The sequence below is a fragment of the Temnothorax longispinosus genome, unplaced genomic scaffold (assembly GCF_030848805.1).
Source record: "Temnothorax longispinosus isolate EJ_2023e unplaced genomic scaffold, Tlon_JGU_v1 HiC_scaffold_13, whole genome shotgun sequence".
NCBI lineage: Eukaryota > Metazoa > Arthropoda > Insecta > Hymenoptera > Formicidae > Temnothorax > Temnothorax longispinosus.
In genome coordinates, this window is record NW_027269815.1 from 682585 (window position 1) to 707418 (window position 24834).

Sequence of the window (24834 nt, forward strand, 5' to 3'; positions counted from 1 at the left end):
TTTTTTTCTTACCTGCGTCTTTCTAAACCCCCCAGGTGTGCGTGATATGTAGTGATTTACTGGCACCATCGGACGATGTTTTCCAAACACCGTGTGGACATATTTTTCACTTCGCGTGCTTAATACAGTGGCTAGAAAGGTAAATATTCGATACTATCAAACATTTCTGCATTCCCTTGTAGTTTTCTTTCTTTTTTGCCTATCATACAAAAAAACTTTTTTTATAATTTTTGAAAATTTTGTATGTTGCTTGCACGTGAATGCAGCTTGATCTGTGGAATTGTTGCAGATCAAAGACCTGCCCACAATGTCGGGACAGGACAACCGAGCGGACGATACGCAGGATATATTTCAATTTTTCGAACAGCGACAATATCGCAGAAGATGCTGCATCACTGCAGAACAGAATTGATAGCTTGACTTTTCAACTAAAGTTGAGAGATGAAAATCTCAATAAACTCACAGAGGCAAATGGAAAATTGGAGACGCAGACAGCTGGCTTAAGACAGGAAGTACGAAATGTTGAAAGTGAAATGAGAAGCAAGAATAGTGCAATTCTTGCGCTTAAGGAACAGATAAAGTTTTACAAACAGCAATGTTCGGATGCCAACAATTACAGGAAAGAGAATGAACATCTGAAGAAAAATCTTCAACATTTGAAAAAGTATGTTTTTTTTTCATAATATTTTGTTATATAAGTTTTAAATATATACGTGTAATTTTTAAGTTTGTACTTAATCTTGCAATTAAATGTTTATCTTACAGCGTACAGAGTCTTATAGATAGTTCTACACATGAGATGGATGATAAAATACTGATGACGAGTGATCCTTCCAAACTTGCAACATACATAGCAGTATTAAAAAGGTATTTTATATTTTAGTACTTTATATATTTGATATATATGGAGGTATAATATGGCAATAATATACTCATACATATGAATGTATCATAAATTTAATTATTAAATTTTCCAGGGAATTGAAACACATGTATAACAAGAGCAGAGAGGTTAGAGAGAAATATAAAAAATTACAGCAAGATTACACCCGTGCCTCTACAGAAAACAAGGTTTTAGCAGAGGAGCGTACTAAGCGAAAGTATGTAAATTTCTTGATATATCAAATTGTCTTAGAATCATCGTTCTTAGATTCTATTAAAATCTTATTTTTTAGAGAAATGGAAGAACGGTTAATGATCTGTGAGAGCGAGAAGATATCTCTGCAAACGCAGCTTTTTGAAATGCAGGCAAACGCGAACGCGTATAAATGCGTTAGCTGTAATAAAACATCCACGGAAAAGCTCAAGGAAGAGCTACTAAAACTTGAAGATACTGTAAATCTCGAAAAGAATGATAGCTGCATTATTATAAATCCAGTAAGTAAACTATAACTTATTGCGTTTAACTAAAATGTTTTATTTTGAATATCAATATCATAAATTATTATTTCTTGTTGCAGGATAGTACCGAGGATACTCCACAGAGCATAAAATCGCAAGGTTTCTTTTCGATGAGAGATAACGGTATAAAAAGACAGAAATCCAGTAACAGTTTGAAAGAGACTTCGATACTTGCGAAAAAATCGAAATTTTATCAACCGAATCAAGTGAGTCACTTTACACTTGTATTTAATATATTGTTATCTGTATTTTTGTCGCAATGTTCTCACATTTATTTCAGAAAACTGCCAGCGGCAGTGGTATGAGTTTTGATGGCTTCGGAGGACATGCTAGGTACGATAAATTTCCTAATCCGATACCCAGTTCACATGTAAAGAAAAGCAGAGAGGATTTAAGAAAACCGAAACTTGATACGGGTGACAATCAGAAACTCAATGATATACTGCATATGTAAGATGTATAATGATATAGGATGGTGCCTAAATTACAAAATAAAATTATAATAAAATATAAATTCCAAGATATGAAAAGACGAATTTCAACTTGAAACTAGAATTGCGTTATTTATTATTACGTTTAAGGGAAAGAGATTAGATGGTTGTAAATTTTAAATTCTTGATTGTAAAATATAAACGGCCCTATTTTTGTATCAAATTTAATTTTGTAATAAATATTCTCTTTGTACTATGTATTATTCTACTGATTATTAAAATACTTATTTTTAATCCTATCTAATCTAACCTATGTGTGTACATTATTATTTCCTAGATATATAAATATATAATCGATTGTTACTTGATCTTTTGTAATTTAATAAAAAAAATATAAAATAATTCTTTACTCGAGTGTGTATATATGTATGTATATATCATAAATCAATTATAATTATAAATTTCTCACGTAACAAAATAAGTTAGTGATAAGCGCGATTTACATCACTTACAAGTGTCAACTGTTGAACGCTAAACCTAGGATCCCAGTAGTGAGTAGTAGATTTCCCCGCGAAAAAAAAATAGAAGTATCTATCAAGTGTCTATCAAGGTCATTAAACCGAATCATGGTCGGCTGCAGATGGCACAATTTCTGATTATCGCAGTTGATTCAATAATCGAGCTCTCTGCATACAGCGCAGAGTTGATCCGTGTTATTTGTCGTGATACATAATTACACATTGCATTAAACATTGTTGCATTTGGCATTTGTTTTATCTTACGCGTGACAGTGCATTTACTCTATTTGCAGAAGCGAATCTCTCTCCGTAGTCCGGTCAAATTAGACATTCAAGGTTACAATAATTCCGATAGAGCTGAAAATTCGTACGAATGTTTGGAACACCATTATAAATGAACTGTGAAAAGTCCCCATACATCCCGTGCCTGGAAAAAATTTTATTCAAGGTCAAAGGTGGCAAAAATGGGTTTTTTGTGTTTTTCAGCCGAATGGTAAGTTTTATCATAAAAATAGCTTAGACAATAATTGTAGATCGTGCAATTATCTATAATAATTGTCTCTATACTTTTTTCTGTAAGAGTCATCGTTTCCGAGATATAATCATTCAAAAAGTTGAAAAACGGTGTTCTTCATAATATGCACACGTTTCCACGTCACCTGTGAGGTAGTGTACTTGACGCGTTTTTTTTAACGTGGTTTCCCCGGTAGGCCTATTCCACGAACTATTGTGACCGTATTTAATTCAATACTATACTATTTAATAATAAAAAATGGAAAATGTTAAAAATAATGAAAGAGGTGTGAATTGTAATGAATTGGGTTAAATTATTGGTCTGATTCATAACCATCAAATACTTCTGCATCTTCTTCTTCTTCTTGTTTTTCATGTTGTTCGTCTTCTTCTTCTTCTTCTTCCTCTTCCTGCTGAGTGCAAATAAATTGTTCCAAGAGCGATTCATCAGATGTTTCCTCGCTGATATTGTATGAACTCTCTTCTGATGGCGATTCAACATTGGAACACGACTGGCCTTGACAATTAGTACATGCTAATGAACAAAACAATCCAACTTTTTTACAGCCGCATTTAGCATTACATCCTTTTGTACAATTGCAAAAAATTGTGTTGAGAAGTTTTTCCGGTGCAGGTGGGAGTAAAGTCTGGATTGGTTCCAATGTATTGTCGATCAACTTCCAACCCCAGTCCTTTGGATCTAGTTGATTACCAAGCCACACCTATAACTACGAATACGATTAAAAAAATCAATTGTTTTTACATTACTACCATCAAATAAAGATCGAAGAAATTGAGGGATTTTAGGCAATGGTTCAAGATATACAATATTTTAATATTATAACGTACTATATAATATATAATACATAACATGTACAATAACACTATATTTTAACGAAAAAATTACTTAATAATAATAAAACAAATTATAACACTATAATAATTATAAAACTAATATAACACATTATTAATTATAAAACAAACTATAACACTAAATATCAATATTGTTATATATAATAAATAATTTCCGATATCTTGAACGCTTCTCTAGAGGTCTTCTGAACGTTTTCTTGAAACAAAAAACAATAACACTAAGAATTAATGTTTATAATAATAGAATAATAATAATAATATTTTTAATCAGTAATTGTAAATCTAAAGGAACTTTTATAATATATAAATATTAATGCAATTTTTCGAAAAGCTACCATTAATAATATTTACACCTTTAATACCGTGGCACAGCACCTCGTTCTCATATTTCTCCAGCATATTTGTAAATAGCGGATTACCTCCTAAACGTTCAATTTCAATTTTTATTTTTTTGTTTAGTTCTTTTAATACATCCCTTGTGTATTTAAAAGAACCTAGTTTCTTTAACAACTCCACAAAATGATTTTTAAGATTGATGTCCGTAGTTCGTTGTTTTAGAATATCTATAGGTTTTATTAAAGATATATATTTAAATTTTATAAATTAAGATACAAATTTTTCGAACGTAATGCGTATATCATGTTTTTTAAAGGATACTTCTTATTCGCCGGTCATCATCGTGTTTAATCGCATGTATAATAGGGAAGCTGAATTTCCCTTCGGTCAGGTCATCACAATAATTTTTATCGTCCTGTGATAATAACAAATTCAGTTAGTTTACTTAATTAACCCTGGGATCGGGCACTCTGAATGATTCTTACACCCCAGTGTCGAGAAAATGAATCTCACGTCACAGTAATTTTTTTTATCGTTCGAGAATCTATATCTACCATCCATTCAAGAGGTTCCGAGACCCAATTCGCATAATAGAAAATTAATCAAATTAATAATAAAAATTAAACAAATTACTTACCTTACCAACACACAAATTACAATAATCATTATGTATCTGGTGGTAATAGCCCATTAAATTTAAGACCGATGAAAAGTCTTTATCGCAAAATGAAAAGAGTTTCATCAATTTCACCATTAACTTTACGAGCCAGCCAGCCTCTATAAAATTAATTAATATACGAATTTTATATATGTAATTTAATTTTTAAAATGGAGTTTTTGCTTCAGCAGATAATAAAAGTTATCGCAAAATCATAAATATTTACTTCTTATCGCATTTTTTTCATACTGGTCGTCAGTTGGACATATTGAATTGTTTCTCCAATATATATCTTTTCTTTGTCCTCTGTTAAATTCCACTAATTCTTCAGTTAAGATTTTAACTGCCTGTTAATTAAGATATAAAAATAGATAACTTAATTTATGTTCTATTTAACAAAATAATATATTGGCTCGATTTTGTTAAGCTTCGAATTAGTACTGATTGTAATCAATACAGTGTTGATCGTAAAGAAATATGTATACAGTTTTATACGTGGTTAATTGCAAACATGTCGTGAGATTTTTCAAGAATGTTATATCTTTTAAATACACACACACACACACACACACACACACACACATCGTCTTTATTACTTGTAAAAGTTTTTAAATTATTTGAGGACAAACTTGTTAAAAAGCATTTAATGCTATAAATTCAATTATCTATGATATAATATTGCAATTCTTGAAATATAGTAATGTGGATACTTTAAAAAATATGACATTCTTGAAAAGTCTAAATTCAATTCAATAATGAGGGATATTGAATTTACGAAAAGTATCTATTTCACATTTTTTGATTTATGTTTTTAATACTTACTTCGGGATGTAACTTAATTGCTTTTTCTAAAGCAATAGCCTGCATATAATTTGTGGTACTTATTGTGTCACAAAGCCCATATACGGAATGGGTAACGGGAATGCCATCCCGCCAAATAGATCCATCTTGTATATCGTCGAATCTAAAAAATTAAACAACGCACATATACATAAAAGTCGATGATGCTTTACAATAAAATGTAACTTACAAAATGCACACGTTGTAGACGATGCTTATTATATTGTTGATTTGACGCAGTTTATCAGCTGGTATCCTTAACCAGTAGTTAAACGCCACCGTTAATTTTGTGCATCTATTATTTTCTACACTTTGAATGTATTTGAACGGCTCCAAAAGTTCCTATATGAATTGAACGGAGAATTAAAATATAAAATTACTAGCTGATGTCCCGGGCTTCGCCCGAGAGTCGTTTTTCTTTAAACTATTTCATTTATTCAGTAAAATATTCAAAAATGGGTATTATTATTAAAGAAATGTTGTTCATTAATACTTATTATTTCTCGAAAAATTTTAAGAATTTTAAAATTCTCTCAAAGAATTGTATATGAAACGGGGATAGAATTTTCCGGGGAGTGCTATAAAATGTATAATTTTTCGTTACCGATTTTTTTGGAAGCCGGTATCAAAAATTTTTCCAATTTTTCGGGAATTAATTGACCGAATCGCAAAAAATTGTATATGAAGTAGGGGTAGAATTTTAGAATTTTACGGGAAGCGCTGTAAAGTGTATGATGTGTATAGCTTTTCGTTACCGATCATAGAGATATATATGTGGAATTTTTCGGGGAGTTCTGTAAAGTGTATGATGTGTATAGCTTTTCGTTACCGATCATAGAGATATAAGAATGAAGTGCGCGAGTCATATGTTAGCACGTAAGAGGCTGCGATATAGGAATAGAAAAAGAACGCTGCATATAGGCCCTTTCTGTCTTTGTCTACGCGCGCATGCGATCTCCATGTTACCGATTTTTTGGAATAAATTAAAAAAATTAACAAATGAGATCGTTCATAAGTCGAACAATTTTAAGTGAATTATATGATAAGTTGCTACTTTCATATATTATCTGTCAAAACTAATAAATCAGGCATTTCAATTCGTGAGTGTCGCGAGCAATTAAGGTGGTCCTTTCGTGAGAACAAGTATTAGATAGGTACCTAAATTTGATATATGTTAAATATACAGTAATAAGGGGCATGTGTACGAAAAATCAAGTGAGGTTACCGACACTTTACAAGAAATAAGTCATTCTAAATGTGCGTTCGCGGAGCGTGCCATTGTCATTCTATCCTTGTTTACATCTAATGAACGAGAAGATAGAATGATGCAAATCGCCACGTCCGAGGTTTTCAACGAATAATACATGTACTTAGCGATCAGATGAATACATTATTCATGTCTTAAAATATTCCCTGAAGTTTCCGGATTTCGTACATACCTTGAAAATAAAGGCTTGCCGAATGTTTTGCTCTGATATATGAGGTTAAATAAGTAGTGGTCCAATCGCATATTGCTTTACTCGTACTGTTATGCCTGACCTAACCTAAATCGAGTCCAACCGCACTACTATTGTGATATTTTTTAATTAGTAAATAATTAAATACGATTAAATCGTGCGTGTAAAATCATATTATATTATTATAATTATTGGGATGTTGTGTAATGTTTGTCAATATGTCTGTTTTCAATTACCTCATGACGGACTGTTACTTGACTAGCTGGGTCCGCGAAAGGACCACCTTAGAAAATATTCGCACATTATAAGAAAAAGAGAAAGCGATTAAGAGGATATCCCTGGTAACCATCTCCGATAGAAAACGATAAAAAAATTTCTTATCGTTTTTAATACGGTTAGTGAATCGTTTATTTACTGTACTCTATCAGAAACTCACGTTACAAAATACTTGGGATCCTATCGTAAATGTCTTATCAACTATACATCAGTTTTTATCGTTTTTAATATGGTTAGTGAATCGTTTATTTACGGTATTTTATCAGAAACTCACGTTACAAAATACTTGGAATCTTATCGTAAATGTCTTCTCAGCTGCACATCAGTTTCTATCGTTTTTAATATGGTTAGTGAATCGTTTATTTACGGTACTCTATCAGAAACTCACGTTACAAAATACTTGGAATCCTATCGTAAATATCTTATGAGCTATATATCAGTTTCTATCGTTTTTAATATAATTAGTGAATCGTTTATTTACGGTACTCTATCAGAAACTCACGTTACAAAATACTTGGAATCCTATCGTAAACATATCTTATGAGCTATATATCAGTTTCTATCGTTTTTAATATAATTAGTGAATCGTTTATTTACGGTATTCTATCAGAAACTCATGTTGCAAAATACTTGGGAGGTGCTTTTCAGGTGCTCCAAAATTAGTACAAAATGCGGATAAATATTATAGCTTGTTAAAGTGTCATAGTAACTATTATAAGAATTTCATGAATAATAAAGAGGTACATGTATATGAAAGGTGCATATTTAGCGGAATTGTGCTCCACACTGCAGCGTACAGTAAAACTATTAAAACCAACGATTCTGTAGTACAATTAGACGATGATACAATTATCGAAATATTAAGTTTTATTATTGTAAATAAATGTTGCTTTGTCGTTTGTAAAGTTCTGACAACCATGCCTGCGGTCTAATCAATTAAGAATAAATCATATGTTACAAGTTACTAGCGAAGCACAAGATGAAAAAATAATTCCGATTCAGCTGATAAAACGTAAACTTGTGGTCGTCGAAATGAAATGTGACAAATTTCTTTGTACAATGCCGAACCAATTTGAAACATTATAACTATATGTATATTATATATCACTTTAATTATCAGTTAAAAAACAAAATGTATCTGTTCATAATTCTTCATATTTGTACACTTATATAAAATATATTTTTAATAAATTAAGATTAATTACAGATTGGCGTTTATTTATTATTAAAAATTCCGTGAAAGTTTATCTAACATATAGTTAAAATTATTTTTCATAATTTTCTATAAAAAAGTATCAAAATTGATTCAGCTCTTCTGGCGTAAAAACAGCACGCGTAGAAATTAGTATATTCAACTTAATTTTTCATAAAAATCCATAGCTTTCTGTGAAAAAGTATAAAAAATTGTAGTTATTCATAGTTTTTCATATATCTGAATTATTAAATGTATGAAAATCAAAAAATTTCTATGAATACCCAGACAGCACGCATGTCCAAAAGCGGGACATAAGACGTCTAAAAAGCATCTAAAAGACGTGTTATGTCCCGATTTTGGACTTGGTGCTGTCTGGGTATTCACAAAATATGATTTTCATAGAAATTTTTTCCGTCTGCTGCTTCTAAACAATTCGGTTAATATCGTTGATATACGATAGATAACGATTAGCTGTTGTACAGAAGATGATTGTCAGTCGGAAAATCCTGATAAGAAACGATAGATGTGTCGGTTCGGTTAAGTCGTATAAATATCGACGAGATGTCTATCGTATTAACCTTATAAAAACATATGCAAAATAGAAGGTTTTCAAACGATTCAATTTATATCATTAATATACGATAGAAAACGAACCGATTTGCTGCCGTACAGAAGATGATAAGTTGTATGTCGGAAAATCCTGATAAGAAACGATAGATGTGTCGGTTCGGTTAAGTCGTATAAATATCGACGAGATGTCTATCGTTTTAACCTTATAAAAACATATGCAAAGTAGAAAGTTTTCAAACGATTCAATTATATCATTAATACGATAAAAAACGAACCGATTTGCTGCCATAAAGAAGATGATAAGTTGTATGTCAGAAAATCCTGATAAGAAACGATAGATGTATCGGTTCGGTTAAGTCATATAAATATCGATAAGATGTCTATCATTTTATTCTTATATATCCGTATTAATGCATACGGTAAAATTATTACCATAAATAACGATACATATTATATCGTGTATATACGATTGATTCAGACGGGCAATAATTGTACATATAGAAAACGATTCATAACTATAAAATTTTTATAGTTATTTTCTTATTCGGACCTAAAACGATAGAAACCGATTCGATTCGATTAATGTTTTATCTGTCTTTTAAATATGCAACGATAGAACCGATAAGATACGATTAAAAACGATACAGATATAGCCGTTTTTAATCGTTTTCTATCGGATATGGTTACCAGGGATTTGCACGTTATAAGAAAGAAAGAGAGAGAGAGAGAGAGAGAGAGAAGAGAGATACAAAAAAAAAAGGTATGTATCTTAAATATAAAATTTATATTTTAAAAAAATTACGTCTTTCAATCTCTCCATCTCTTTGTTTTATGTCTTTTTTATTTCATGAATATGATATTTTATTGACTTTCTGTCTTTCCGTTTTTTAAGAAAAAAGGATATTCGCATATTATAAGAGAGAGAGATAGAGAGAAGGGAAGAGAGAAGGAAAGAGAAAAAAAGGAAGAGAAAAAGAGAAAGAGAGAGAGAGAAAGAGAGAGATAAAGAAAAAAGGTATGTATCTTAAATATTTTTTTTTTATTTCATTACATCATATCATACTATAATATAAAATCCGACTGTTTGTCTGTCCGTCCGTCTGTCCGTATATGATATCTTATTGACTTCCGTTTCTCATTAAATATTTGCATACTATAAGAAAGAAATAAAGAGAATAGAATCTTTGCGATTCGGTCAATTAATTCCCGAAAAATTGGAAAAATTTCTGATATCGGCTTCCAAAAAGATCGGTAACAAAAAATTATACATTTTATAGCACTCCCCAGAAAATTCTATCCCCGTTTCATATACAATTCTTTGAGATTCGGTCGAGTACTTATTTCCCAAAAAATTAAAGAAATTAAAAAAATCAGTTTCCAGAAAATCGGTAGCAATAAACTATACACTTTATAGCACTCCCCGGGAAATTCTACCCCTATTTCATGTACTCTTGATAAAAATTCGGTCCACTAACAAATAAGTAGTTCGCGGACAGACGAACGGACGGACGGACGGACAGACAAACAGTCGGGTTTTATATAATAGTATGATAAAAGAAGAAAAGGGAGAATGGTATAGGACTGACCTTATCCTCCTCCGGGTCACCGCTTGGCGAACAATAGTATGGTATGACTTCCCTGGAATCCGTCATGTTGTGTGATGTCTCTTCTCTGATTGACAAAAACAGAATAACTAAATGTATATGCCAGTCTACGGGCTTATATTGTATCTCGATGTTGCAAGAAGCCGGCTATACACGTTCCGGTAGAACTTTCAGGTATGCCTGCGCAGGCACGCCTGTGCAGGTCTACCGGAACGTGTAGATGATAATGGGTGCACTACGGGCATCCGGTAGACCTGCACAGGCATGCCTGCGCAGGCATACCTGACAGTTCTACCGGAACGTGTGTAGCCGGCTTAACGGGGAACAATAAACACGGATATAACCCACATTGGGACCCACGATTACGCGTGGGCTATTAACTAACCCGGGAAAAAATATTCATATATGATCATATATAATCATATATGATTGGCCATATATGGTCAGATATGGAAATTGGCCAGATCTGAGGATATATGATCTGGTATTATTGTATATGTTAATATCTGATCAGATATGATCAGGTATGATCAGATACGAACTGACACAGTTCAATCTGGACATATATATTTAAGTAAGTTTCAGAACATTGTTATATATTTTCAAAAGTTATTTTTTAAGTGTGCCACTTTATTATAAAAGTGGACTCCACGATACAACTGATACAAAAATTGTGCCGCTTCATAGCGCGAGACAGTGTCGTGTCTTTTGATACCATTCTTATAACACTGTTGGTCAAATTTTAAATACGAGAAACAGATCCCATCGAATGCCATCTATCGGATACTTTGAGATGCAATATCTGATCTGATCATATATAATCTTATATGACTATATAAGTTCATATATGATTATATATGATTTTCAGTTTAAATTATAAGATATTATGTTTGCAAAATAATACGATTAATATATTTATTTATAAGAACTATAATATATATTATATAACAGTTTTTTTTACGAAGGTAAAATTTCATTGTTTATAAAAATATTTGATAAAAATTAATATGTCAATTAAAAAAGATTAAGTGTCTTATGCAAAATTAGAAGAAAAGAAAAATTTAAAATAACACAAGCAATGAGATGCCGTTTTTGGTCGAAGTGGATCTAGGTGCTTAATAATATTTCACAATATCAATTATTATTAAATACATTTTTCAGTTTTTTAAGCTGCGTGCCAATATGGACTTTGTCGGACTTAAAACACATATATACATATATATAAACGCTCTATATATGGGCATGTAAAACTTATATCTGTTCATATCTTATTTATATATGAACATATATGAACATATATAAGTTTTACATGTTCATATATAAATATATACTGTCAGATATGAATATTTTTTCCCGGGAAGGAACCAGGCGCTGTAAATGATGCGCGAAAGTTTTATTTTTATTTGCATTTTACAACCTTATCTTCCAACCTTGACTACGCGCCGACTAAATTTTGTCACATAGTTGAAACATATAGTTCCGGTTGGAGTAGTGAAATCTCCCGAAAGTTTTATTTTTATTTCTATTTTACATATTTTTCAACCAGTATTTGTTAATTACATTTCTTGGAAGATAAGGTTGTAAAATGCAAATAAAAATAAAACTTTCGCGCATCATTTACGCGTCTGGTTTTAGTTATTCCGTTTTTTTCTACATTCGTGAATTTTTATTGGCGCCTATACTTCGAATTTTAAATCACGCTGGCTGAAAGTACGCGTAATATTACAACTAATAATAGATTATTGTGATAAATATCACCACATACGTCTCGGATTAATCCGCCACATAACTTCTCTTGGAGGATCTTGCCGCACCTTTGCGCCTTGCTCCCTCCCGCCCCTTCTCGCTCCTTCTCCGACACACTGTGGCGACACACTTTTAAATACCATTAAAATACCGTAAGCATTCGTTTAGTGGTTGCGTGAAATTGGGCACGGGCGCCCGTCAGGTCTATCTTTTCGAAAGTCGGGTTGCCATAACTTCTCTTGGAGGATCTTGCCGCACCTTTGCGCCTTGCTCCCTCCCGCCCCTTCTCGCTCCTTCTCCGACACACTGTGGCGACACACTTTTAAATACCATTAAAATACCGTAAGCATTCGTTTAGTGGTTGCGTGAAATTGGGCACGGGCGCCCGTCAGGTCTATTTTTTCGAAAGTCGGGTTGCCATAACTTCTCTTGGAGGATCTTGCCGCACCTTTGCGCCTTACGCTATTGTACGCCGAAACGCTGTCGAGGCTGTAGACGTCCAAGGATACCGGCCGGCACCGTGCACCGTAATTGAACCTCGTTTGCCTCTTTCTCATTATGAACAGAAGGCCGGCTAAAAGGACCAGGCAAATGAAGGCCACGGAGGAGACTACGACGACCGCTATGGAATCCGCTTCTGATAGAAGAATCGGAATTAAATAAGCCTGCTTTTTGTATGCTAGTTACAAAATTGCTCATCTTATTGCACGCGAATCACGTCCATTTAGCATTGGTCCATTTTGTCAAGCAATGTCTCGAAATTGCGGCAGAGACAGTATGTCCCGATAGTCCGGGAGCCAGCTGCCATTTTAAGTGAATTATTTTAAGAAATCTGAGATTTTCGGCTAGTGTTCAATTCGGTCTGCTAATAAACGAAGTGAATGTCACTTTCCATGGTAGCGGTGGGTGTTGCCGCGGCAGCCACCCACAACGTATAATTATAATAAAAAATAACCGACAAAAGAAAGCTGAGACTTTGTTTGTACGTTTATTATGATCTAAATAAACGGAAAATAATAGTCAGCTGACTTCATGGTGGGGGGTTGTTACGTCAGCTTCTCGCCATGGCAAACATGCGAAAAATATGCGCTGAGTTAAACTTATACTAGAAAGCTGAAATTTGGAGAAGTTATAGTCAACTTTAACAGTTTCACGAAAATAATGGTCCGCTGAGTTTTTCGCGGTTGGAAAATGCTCAGCTGACGACTGAAAGATACGGCGCATCGCTATGCGCGCGAGCGCGTGGCATCCTTCACCTTCACTGCATCAGTTGAGCACTTTTTCACTGCAAAAACCTCAGCGGACAATTATTTTCGTGTAACTGTTACAGATAACTTGATTTTTATTAATAAAACAGTGCGTATATGCGCACGGGCGCGTTGCGCCTATCGCACTCAGCTGCTTATCTCTGACGCTCAATTAACCCTTAAATATGTATACATGACATATAAACAGTAAATACGTATATATAATATTAAAATAATAAACATTTACACATGCAAATGCCAGAAGTAAATATTTATGGATACGAGATGTTTTCCTCGTCTGCGGCTACACGCTGCATAAACACCGGAGTTTTATGATCGAATACAATGTAGCCCGCGGGACTAAGAGGACCGTTGCTAGGCTGTATCACTAATTGTAAGTATTAAATAGATTTTTGCTATACTGGAATCACGAAATCACTCCAAGTATTACCGCATCCACAATTCCTTCAGATAGATCTGTACCTGAACTGTCACAGCCTTCCTGGATCGTCGATCATGCTTTTCTTTCGGATATCACTAATCATTTAAATACATTAAATTATTCTTTACAAGGCAAGGATAAATTAATTATTTATATGTTTGATCAAATTCGCTCTTTTAAAATGAAACTTAATTTATGGATTAATCAATTTCAATCCCGACAGTTGTTGCACTTTCCGAATTTATCATCTGTTGCCATGCACATTGAAGATGAGCAATACGAAAAGTATATAAATTCACTTCAATTATTGCATGGTGAATTCGACCGTCGCTTCAGGGAAATGCATGTTTTAGAAATAGATTTGCTTATCTTTATGACACCTTTTACTATTGATATTAATATCGTTTCCGCAGATATACAATTAGAATTAATTGATTTGAAATGTGACACTTTCCTTACAAATCGTTTCCATACAACAACTGACATTGTACAATTTTATTCACATGTACCTCTAGTGCGTTTTCCTCGACTACACGCTCGCGCCGCAAAAATAATGAGTATGTTTGGCTCTGCATATTTATGTGAACAATTATTTTCTATTATAAAATTAAATAAATCACGATTACGCGGACATTTAACAGATTCACATTTAAACGCAATACTTCGTTTAAGTTGTGTCAGGACAATAACACCCGATATATCGCAAATAATATCAGATTTCAATTGTAAATCAAATATGAATTAGATATTTGTTATTTGTGTTATACTTTTTAAATTTCTAATTAAAAACAATTAACATTAACTTTTTTTTACAATTTACATTTAACAATAATTTGTAATAATTGTTATTATAATATTATGTTATATTATTAATTATATTATAATCTATAAAACTTTTATATATGCGTTATTATTATAATATATAAGAACCGTTTATTCAAAATTATACATTGTTACTATTTTATGTTAATTTTTGGGTCATCTGATTTTGTATATCAAAATATCTTTGATGCTCTTCTGAATAGCGCGACGCTCCCCGCGCCCACTCCCTAACGCCCATCGGGCTCAGCTATTGCCCGCGGGCAGCTGGGCGCCCAAGAGCAGTGTCAGCAGTGCCCACTTGCCGATCACTGCTCTAACCATTCTACGAATGTATCCCAGTCATCTACTCCAAGTTGGAATTAAAGTTTCGATGCTTTTCCTGTCATTTTCGGCGTGTTTACGTCTTCGCTCGTCCTTTCCTTCACACTCTCGGTATCTTCTTTCCTCTTCAGCCCATCCGTTGCCGCGCCTGTCCCCGCTTTCGCCTTCTCGCTAGTCTCCTTTCTTTCCGTTGACTGATCTTCCCCGGTCTCCTCGGCCGATGAGGCATCTTTATCGCTAGTGTTGTCGGCTATACCTCCCTGTACTGCTTGTCGTTTCACTGTTTTAGCTAATTGCCTTCTTAATACATTGATGGATGCCTATTTATCGTACTCCGTATTGAATGTTTTGAGCTCTTCTATTATTATTTGCGGTTTTGTAAGCTTGTAAATCCAGGAGGTTTTCTCGTACTTCTTCTTCATTAGCCCTGCTCCGTTCTCGGTTCTCTCCACTGCACTTACTTGCCGACTTCCTTATGCACACGCGGTCACTCGTAAATACTCGTCATCAATTGTAGTATTGTTATTGTTTATTTAACGAGTTAACAATTACATTGCCGCGGGCCGAAGCGCGTACATCGAGGCTCCGTACCGAACTGCCACATACTCCGAAATTCGGGGTTCGCCCCTCCTGTTTACGCTGTTACCGATACTCGGCCTCTTAACTTCTATATAGAAATGCTATACTACAGGAGTGTTGTCCTATCACCATTCCGGCGGATCAACGAAACCCGGTGCTGGCCCTGAGACATAATTCACGGCGCGGCACAACAATGCATTGGAGGGTAGTATTCTGGAATGTGGCAGGATTGTAAAATAAAGATAAGAAATTTTGGAAGGGGTTAAAGAAAGAAGATGTGATAGTCTTAATGGAGACGTGGATAGGAGAAAAGGGTTGGGAAAGAGTGAGGGGTAGGTTGCCAAAAGGGTACGAATGCGGAGTGCAATATGCAAAGAAAAAGAATAAAAAAGAGAGAGCGATAGAAGGAATGATAATGAGGATGAGAAAGGGGCTAAAGGAGAAGGGAACTGAAATAGAAACAGGTAGGGAGGGGCTGATAGTAGGAAGGGTAAAGATAGATAGGGAGAGCTGGAGAATTGTAGGGCTGTATGCAAAGCAAGAGGAAATGGGGACCCTGCAGGAAGTAGGATAAATAATGGAAAGAAAAGAGGAAGGAAGGTATACGATAGTTGGGGGAGACTTTAATGCAAGGACAGGAAGGCAGGGAGGGGGTATAGAGGAGGAAAAGTGGGATAAAAGAAGGAAGATGAAGGGGGGAAAATCGAAGGATAAGAAGATAGATAGAGAGGGGAGGCTTTTGGTGAATAGCATAGAGGAGAGAGGATGGGAAATATTCAATGGGAACATGAGCGGAGACGAGGAGGGGGAATTCACGTTCACAGGAGGAAGAGGATCTACGGTAATTTACTATATAATCGGGGAAGGAGAAGTAAGAGAGAGGGTTGTGAGAATGACGGTGGGGAATAGAGTGAATTCGGATCACCATCCTTTGGAAGTGGTGCTAAGAAGAAAGACCGAAAAGGAGGCTAGAGGGAGAGGTTGAAAAAAAAGAAGCAAGGGAATTTGGAATAAGGAAGGAGTAAAGGCGTTTATAGAAAAAATAGGGGAAGCAGAGAAAACTGGGGAAGAGTTAAACAAGGAATGGGGCGAAATGGAAACAAGAATAGTAGAGGCCAGAGTTAAAACGAAAGTACATGCATATAGCTATAAAATGAGCTCTAAAAGAAATTTTTCGGTTGCCCCCATTTTTGGACAGGGGGGAAGTGTCCGATTTGACAAAGAATGCCCCATATTACAATTTGAATATTTCCATAAGTATATAATATGCTAGTAGGGAGGCAACAGATATTTCTACACTCAGGGATCTCGCTTGCGGTTACGCGGCGTCGGGGGGGGCTTCGCTGCCGCGGGGGGAGCGCCGGAAGCGGTGGGCGCGGGGGTCGAGGGACAGTGTAAAGGGTCATCGGAGGGGGGGCTATGCGGGGGGAAGCGAAAACTGGGCGAGAGGGGGTGCGCGACGCGAGGGGAACATTTGACGAAAGGTTGGGTGCGTTAGGGCCGCCAACGGGGGTTCGGCGCGGGGCAGGGCCGCCAACGGGGGGGCTCGTAGCGGGGATTTGGGCATTTTCCGAGAGGGCGCTCGGAGCGGCGCTCGCGCCGTTACCGACGGCGGTTTTGGGAGAATCGCGGGTCGATATTTTTCGTTCGTTTTTATTTTTTTCTTTTCTTTTCATCGTCGTCGGTCGCGCGCGCGCGTTCGGGCGCGTCCGAACTCGTTCGAACTCGTTCGAGGTCGCTCGTCCGGACGTTTCGGGGATGGGGGGGAGAACGACGCGTTCCGGACGGTTCGTTTCGCGGGGGAGGGGTGTCGCGCGCCCGTCGTCGTCGTTTTGTTTTGTTTTTGTTTTTCAACTTTCGGTCCGAAGGTCGTTTCGATCCCGCGGCGGGCGACGGGCAGCACGTGGTTTTCCCGACTCGTCGGGATCGATGGAGATGACTCATCGTCTAGTCGTTCGATCGACGCGTGACAATTTCTTTTTTCGACGCGCGTTCGAACTTGGCGTCGCGGTCGCTCTCATCGTTTCCCAATTTGGTCTCGTCTCGCGGTTTTCCTCCTTTCGTCTCGCGGTTTTCCCGCCCGTCCCCGACGCGACGCGTCGAGAAAGAGAACGAGCGAGACGATTCGTCTCTCTTCGTTCGCGACAATTTTTTATTCACCTTGCGTTTGACCCGCGATTCGCGATTCGCGATAATTTATGTAACGCGCGTTCGAACTCGACGTCGCGATCGCCGCGACCGCGGAGATGGGTATACGGATTTGGGAAAAAAGGGGGAAACGGAAAGAGAGAGTGCACAGATGAGATACGCATATAGTTTTTTTTTATTCAAAAATAATACAAGCGCGTTTACATTGTTTCGCTCGCGCGAATATATGCATTTCGTAGACGCGACATCGTTATAAGGAGTCGAAACATAGCGCGGCTATCTCGCAGTCGACGATGTTGTCAGGATCGAAGAAATCGCTCTTCTGTATCTCAGGCTGAATCGAAGTTTCCATTTTCATCGCGGCGGCGGCTATCTCCCGATAGCGCAAAAACTTAGCGTCGACCTCCTCGGTCGCCGCGCTCAGCGCACGGATGACGCGATCCACGCAAAATTGGAGATTGTACAGCTTGAGCAGGGTTGTGCGCACCATCGCCACGCGAGCCAGGTTGGGTAGCTCCATACGTACGATCGGCCCGTTGTTGATCACTCCGAATCGCATTGTCATCCCTCCGATTGACATCGGCGAGGGGGGGTGAGTTACGTCGGAAAGAGCGCGTTCCATGCACGACAATACGTCGCGTTTGCGCTCGATCAGTCCTTTCCACATGTCGAGCGTCAGGGAGATTTCCCTTCCTTGTTTGTCCCCCAGGGCGATATCCACGTACGAAGGCGTGGTATGAATACTGTACCACGGTGTCTTGATCGTGATACCTATGGCTATGTACTTGTAGCCAGTCGTCGTCAGCAGATAACGCGTCGTCAGGATGCGCACAGGGGGCAATTCGACGGGAAAGTTGGAACGAAACTCCTGATGATGACGACGACGATCGTCCTCGACGGGCGCGTCGGTTGGAGGATGAGAGCTGCGACGCGATTCCTGGCGACGAGGAAGATAATGGCGATAGTCCATCGAACTGATCCTCCGCCTTTTATTGCCGTTGTCGTTCGCCTCCGAATCCGCCGTCTCCGTAGGAGAAATACTCCTCGGCGCGGGTCGATCGGCCAATGTCGAGAACATTTCGCGCCGCGGTAACCGTTCTTTTCTGATTGTTTTTCCGACGCGTCGTATTCAACCGACGACGCGACACTGATGCCTTGGAAGGGACACGTCGGTATAAGTAGGAAAGATCTGACTTATGTCGCGCGTGGCGCGGTGTGGGAAATTTGCGCGGTAGTCTACTTCCTTCGGCGGATGCGGAAATCGGAGAGCCGAACTCCGGTGTTGTCATCGTTCCAATAATCGCTCGCCGACGTTAGCGAGTTATCGTCGAGGCGTACGATTCGATCGAGGAGATCGCGCAACTGCTGCAGCAGGTCGGCCTTAGGGCAGACGATATTCAGTATCTGCAGATCGAATTTACCGGCCAACGAGACGGTCCTAGTAAATTCGTTGAATTTGTAGAACTGCGCCCGAGTGGTGAAGTACAGATTGCCGTCGATGTAGCGGAATATCGACGTCACGCCTTTCGGTATTCCGGAAAACGTCGCCTCGAGGGGCGTAAATTTGGCGACTCTCTTGTCCTGGTCGCATTCGTCTATCTCGCCCACCGCGTTACCGTTGAACACCACGTAGGAACGTCCTCTGTGGGTGTTCACCGCTCCGTTGATCAGCGCGTTTTCGGGAAATCCGAGTTCTTGCAGGGTCTTCGGCCAACCTGGCCGCAGACTAAATTCCGGATATTGAACCAAGTATACCAAATTATCTACGAACACCATGAGATCGCCAGACGGGGATTGATAGGCAGCGCTCAAGCGCGTGTAATTGTCGTGAAGAAAGCTCATCTGATTCGAGAGGGCTAAAGGTCCGTTGTACGTCCTACCGTCCAGATCGACCGACCAAACGTAACGTTTGTACGAGATGTACATTCGATTTTCCAAAATCAATATCCCGTTCACGCGATCGAGGCTGCACAGGTCCGGCGACGGCGGCGGCGGTGGCGGCGGCGCTGGCGTCCGACGCGGCTTATCGTTCTGAATTTTTTCACCGTACAAACGTTGAATGTCGGCGATGTCGTTTTGGTCGAGCTTCACCGGATACTGCTGGTCCGGCTGTATCGCGAACATCACCGATGTTGTGCGCCTGTTGTGCGGCAATCCGAGGGAGTGGCCGATCTCGTGCGTCAACGTGTAATGCAGGGAAAACTTATCCGCGGGATGTTTGTTGACGTAAATGTGCCACGGCTCGTCCCCGTCGACGTACACCTCGGAAATGAATCCCGCTTGGTCCGTCGGGAGAGACGCGTGGGCGAGCACGTTGCCGGGGCCGTCGAATTTGTCCGAGCACAATGCTCCGTTTACCTCGATGTTCGTGTTATAGTGTAGTAGGCGTCGCCAAGATATTATAATGTCGGCGTTCGGCGTTTCGGAGTGTTCGAACGTCAATGCCGAATGCTGCGACCACAGGTCGAACGCGGCCTGCGCCGTGCTCAACTCGGTTTCGTCGGCTAAGTGAAAATGCCACGTCAGGTGCGTCTTCGGCCATTTGGACAGGCTCGCTTTCGTTCCGTGCTTCAGGATATCTCGGAAACCGCATCGCGGTTTACTCATGAATTTCAGCGTTTCGTTGTTGGGCGTTCCGTCGCCGGGTAAATCGTAGTAATTCTGAAACTCCTTGAAGGCTTTGCAAAAAACGTCGTTTCGTCTCTGAACCGGAATCGCGTCCACGTCGTTGGACAGATATCCGTATTTCAGCAGGTATTCGAACGTGAACGCGTAATTGTCGTCCGTAATTGTGGAATTGATGCACGTCGCGGCGTTAAAACACGCGGTTAACGCGATTATGTACGCGAGTCGCATCGTCGAGAGCGAGAGAGAGATGGTGAAACCGCGATGACGGCGCGTCGCGGTTTGAGCGCGATCTCGACGAGCGCTCCGAATGCGAACGTTTACGCGATGACGCTCGTTAGCGACAACTCGGATAGGTGGCGGCGCGGCGGGGGGTCTCGGGCGTAAAAAAAAATGCGTCGAAGATCCCGACGGATGAGTCGGCCCGATAAGGAAAAATGCGTTAATTATTTTTCTCGATGCGTATTTTCCATTCGATTTATATTTTCCTCACGCAATAAAATGCTATTGAGTCCGGCGGATGAGTCGGCTTGATAAAAAACAATGCATTACTTATTTTCCTCGATTGGTATTTTTCATCGATTTATAATTTTCTCACGCAATACAATGCATTACTTATTTTCCTCGATGCGTATTTTTTCATCGATTTATAATTTTCTCACGCAATACAATGCTATTCTTAGTATATTTTTTCTATCTCAACACTCATGGGCAACACCCTTTTTTTACCATATATAAGAACTCGAGACTAGACTCGGGCGTAGTCTTCGAGTGAACTCAAGACGATGGAAAAAATTAACGAATTAAAATGCGTGTGTGATATATTACAAAATCAAAATACAGCCCTGACGAGGGAGATTGAGGATTATTGCAACATGGTGCGACAGTTGCAGCAGCGCGTGAAGTGCTTAACGGAAAAGGTGCCTCCCTTTTTGCATCTCACCGTTCACGTGGACGAGGACGCCGCAATGCTCGAAAGAACGTGAGTATCGCTTTCAAACGCGAAATTATTTCTTATAATATAATCAAACGATAAATTTTATATTTATGTATATTTACAATTATTTACAATTATTTATATTTATTATTCATATTTATATTTGTTTATATTTATTAATTGTAATTTTTGCGTAGGGCTATCATTACTTCCTGGGTGAAAAAATCTCGGAACCAGATCAGATTCTTCGTGACGAAACTTCATGGGATGCATAGGGACATCGCGCGGCTGGACTCGCGCGAAGAGGCGGGTCGTCGCGAGAGAGACGACGACGAGGGGGGGAATTCTCCGAACCTGAGCTGCCAAGAAACAGTGACCGACAACGACGATGTCCCCGTCGCCATATGTTGCGTCTCCCAATGTGAAAAAAATGCGAAAAAATGTGAAAAACGATATATTGAAAAAAAATGTTATTAAATGACAGAAGTTTATGTATAATATGCTATATAATATTGTATTACAAATAAAATATTAACAGTGAAAATAAATGTTTTAACGATATCGCGTTTTCGTCACCGCTCGCTTTCGCACTCGATCTGACGCTTGGCGTTATCGCTCGCTCGCTTGCGTTCCTAACCGCATTTCGCGCTGGAGCCCCACTCCCGTATCGCGCTCTCGCTTTCGCTCGCCGTTTCTCTGTTTGTCGCGTTCCCGCGACCGGCCATTGTTACGCGCTGCCGCGACCGACCATTGTTACGCGCTCGGTAGCATATAATGTATACGTATATAAATACTGAGGTGGTATGCGAAAAGAGGAACACCGTTTGTCATAGATTTTACGTCGATCTTTATTCGATAAAATATAGATAGAAGGATATATATGATACAATGGAGTAAAAATAAACGATTAAACACAATATATACAAAATAAAAAAAACGAGCAACGCAATAAGATAAAACGATTAATACGTTAATAAAATAAAATTATATTAAACCAGTAATATATAACGTTTTTTTTTTTTTACACAAATTGATAAAGTATTTCAATTCGCGGAGTCGATGTTGGCGAAACATTCGCGTCGCTCGATCCACCAATCGCGCAACTTCATCACGTTCTCCATGGCGCAGCACCGTTGGTGACGCCGGCAACGAAACGCGCGATCGGTGTGAAGAGACTCCAACCGATCGACGTCCTCGTATTCCGCGTCGACGGTCACGATCGTCGCGTCGACGTCGCCGAGAATCTCCTGCAGCCATTTCTTCTTCTCGAGACCTTTCACGTAGATTCGCGCGTCGGGCGTCTCCTCCGTCTCACGCAACTTGTCCAGGTTGTCGCGCACCGCGCGTCGAATGATCGTCTTTGCCTGGCGATAGTCCGTGTCGCCGTTCTCCCAACAAAGGCCGTGATGGTTCGCTATCAACCAACTGGCTCTCGCTTTCTCGGAGCTCGTCAACAGATTCCAACTTATCGGTGCGTGAAACACGTGATGCGCGAGCACGCGTGTCTCGTTTCGCAACACGGCCACCTCCTTCACGACGAATCTGTCGCCCACCGCGAATCCTTGCAGGTCGACGAAGATCGTCGTCGTCGTTGCCGCTGTCGCCATTGCGCCGCCGTGCGTTGGAAAAAAAGTAAAGAACAGACGTTCGTTTCAAGTTGGTCGTTTCGAACAGACTGAGAAACGATGGAATTAACCCGCGAATTTATATACTCCTCGTTTCCGGGATAAAAATAACCTCATAACCATATTTGTCCGTTTCCCAGATGAGGTATTTTCGCAATCGCATTTTCAGTTTCTCGAATAAGGTATTTCCACAACTTCAATTTCCGTTAGATAATTTTGCGCACCACGTTGGTCAGCGGACTGTACTCGATGACTCGATCGTGAACGATGAGACAAAAAGCTGTGGTTTTCGGCGGAACGTTTTCCTTGTTTTTGAACTCGATGCGCACGTCCACGGTGGCGCTTTTCACCGATTCGTTTTGACGGGAACAATCGATCACCGCGAGCGGAGCTACCCGCGCAAATTCGCGCGGGGAAAAGAGCGCGTCGTCGCGACTGTTCCCGTAATACGCTCCTCGAAATTTCGCGTACATCTCGTACAGCACGTGTTACGTCCCGATAGATCGCGGCCGCGAAGGGGGCGGTACTCGGATCGCTTATACGAGACTAGTCGCTTTTCGGGTTATCGAGCCAAGGGGCTCTATCCGGGGATACCTGCGACCGAGGTAATTCGCTATCCAGACGCTCGTCACCAAATTGTTTGCCCGATCCGCACCCTCACTGGGAGATTTAGATTCGGTAATTCTTCACCGTGCCGTTGATTCAGAGGATTCGTCAGAAATCGTTCAAACGGTTCTTCTACTCTAGTGCATGCGTAACATTCGAAAGCGGGCCGATAGTCGGCTAGAACCTTACTGCACTCGCTACACGTGGGGAACTCTATCCGCGGACCGTATTGCACGAAGTGCCTGAGGACGCCTTCGAAATCTTGCCGGAAGGGCTGGTATTTGCCAAGCTGGCAATCCTCACAAATAATGACCCCCGTAGTTTTATTTTAGAAAAACAACGACCAGACACAGATTCCCGTCATTAGCCACGCTCTGATAGGGCTAGGGGGTAAAATTACCTCCGGAGGTTGCCGATTTACCGGATGTCCGGGACACATGAACAATGGAGCGCTAAACCCTAGTTTGGGAGATGGCAATTATCGTAAACTCGCGTTCCAAATATTGGTCTCCTCCCTCGTGTTCCACCGAACGTTTTACGTTAGAGAATATTTCGCAGCACGTGGTACACGCGGAGGGGCTCTGGATTTCTCCGATCACGACGTCGCACGAATCACACTCTTCGACTTTGTATCGGTAACCGATATGCATATAATGGCGGACTAAGCAGTCGTACTGGCGGCGTTGCGGGCCCGTTAAGGTCTCGGAAACACTCTTCACAGAGGTAGTGTTTGCTATCACGATTTTGATGACAGATAGTAAAGACACACACGGCGCGTGATAACCAATTCCGCCGCGCAATTCTAGAGGCCAATGGGGTCAGTCGGCGCGCGGGGCGTCGCGTGCGCGACTCGCTCATGCCGTTCGCTTAGCGCCTAGGGGCGTCGTCACTTACCTTTAGTCGAGTTCCAATGGGTGATCCGCGGTGCCCCAGTGTTCTGGTGGTGAGGCGTCGAACCACAGGTGTAGAATCTCGGCGCGGCGTTGGATCAGGCGGATTCGGCGGGGGTCGTCCCTTTTGATTGAAGCGATGAATTCCCAAGATGGAACTGGTGGTGGATTGTC

The 24834-nt window shown here is 39.5% G+C and overlaps 3 protein-coding genes across 3 annotated transcripts; 1 reads left to right on the plus strand and 2 right to left on the minus strand.

Moving 5' to 3' along the window:
• LOC139823519 (uncharacterized) lies at positions 1-2090 on the plus strand. The gene is made up of 7 exons (XM_071796066.1): positions 1-139; positions 290-664; positions 766-867; positions 978-1100; positions 1176-1377; positions 1461-1607; positions 1682-2090. Exons 2-7 carry the CDS (start codon positions 534-536, stop codon positions 1853-1855), a joined length of 879 nt encoding a protein of 292 aa, XP_071652167.1. The 5' UTR covers positions 1-139; positions 290-533; the 3' UTR covers positions 1856-2090.
• A 1587-nt stretch (positions 2091-3677) lies between these two features.
• LOC139823509 (terpene synthase-like) lies at positions 3678-10805 on the minus strand. The gene is made up of 7 exons (XM_071796058.1): positions 10655-10805; positions 5761-5912; positions 5553-5694; positions 4957-5077; positions 4710-4849; positions 4394-4487; positions 3678-4299 (listed from the first exon to the last, which is right to left on the minus strand). Exons 1-7 carry the CDS (start codon positions 10718-10720, stop codon positions 4031-4033), a joined length of 984 nt encoding a protein of 327 aa, XP_071652159.1. The 5' UTR covers positions 10721-10805; the 3' UTR covers positions 3678-4030.
• An 8408-nt stretch (positions 10806-19213) lies between these two features.
• On the minus strand, positions 19214-20833 carry LOC139823552 (interstitial collagenase-like). The gene has a single exon (XM_071796095.1). It carries the CDS (start codon positions 20831-20833, stop codon positions 19214-19216), a length of 1620 nt encoding a protein of 539 aa, XP_071652196.1.
• Between the last annotated feature and the right edge of the window lie 4001 nt (positions 20834-24834).

Excerpts from the sequence above, each read along its gene's own strand:
- LOC139823519 (XM_071796066.1), top strand. The coding sequence starts at position 534 with ATGAGAAGCAAGAATAGTGCAATTCTTGCGCTTAAGGAACAGATAAAG. Across the intron at positions 868-977 it reads TACATAGCAGTATTAAAAAG|GGAATTGAAACACATGTATA; the intron begins GTATTTTATATT and ends TAAATTTTCCAG. Across the intron at positions 1,608-1,681 it reads AATTTTATCAACCGAATCAA|AAAACTGCCAGCGGCAGTGG; the intron begins GTGAGTCACTTT and ends CATTTATTTCAG.
- LOC139823509 (XM_071796058.1), bottom strand. The coding sequence starts at position 10,720 with ATGACGGATTCCAGGGAAGTCATACCATACTATTGTTCGCCAAGCGGT. Across the intron at positions 5,695-5,760 it reads GTCTACAACGTGTGCATTTT|ATTCGACGATATACAAGATG; the intron begins GTAAGTTACATT and ends TTAATTTTTTAG. Across the intron at positions 4,300-4,393 it reads TGATGACCGGCGAATAAGAA|ATATTCTAAAACAACGAACT; the intron begins GTATCCTTTAAA and ends TAAAACCTATAG.
- LOC139823552 (XM_071796095.1), bottom strand. The coding sequence starts at position 20,833 with ATGCGACTCGCGTACATAATCGCGTTAACCGCGTGTTTTAACGCCGCG.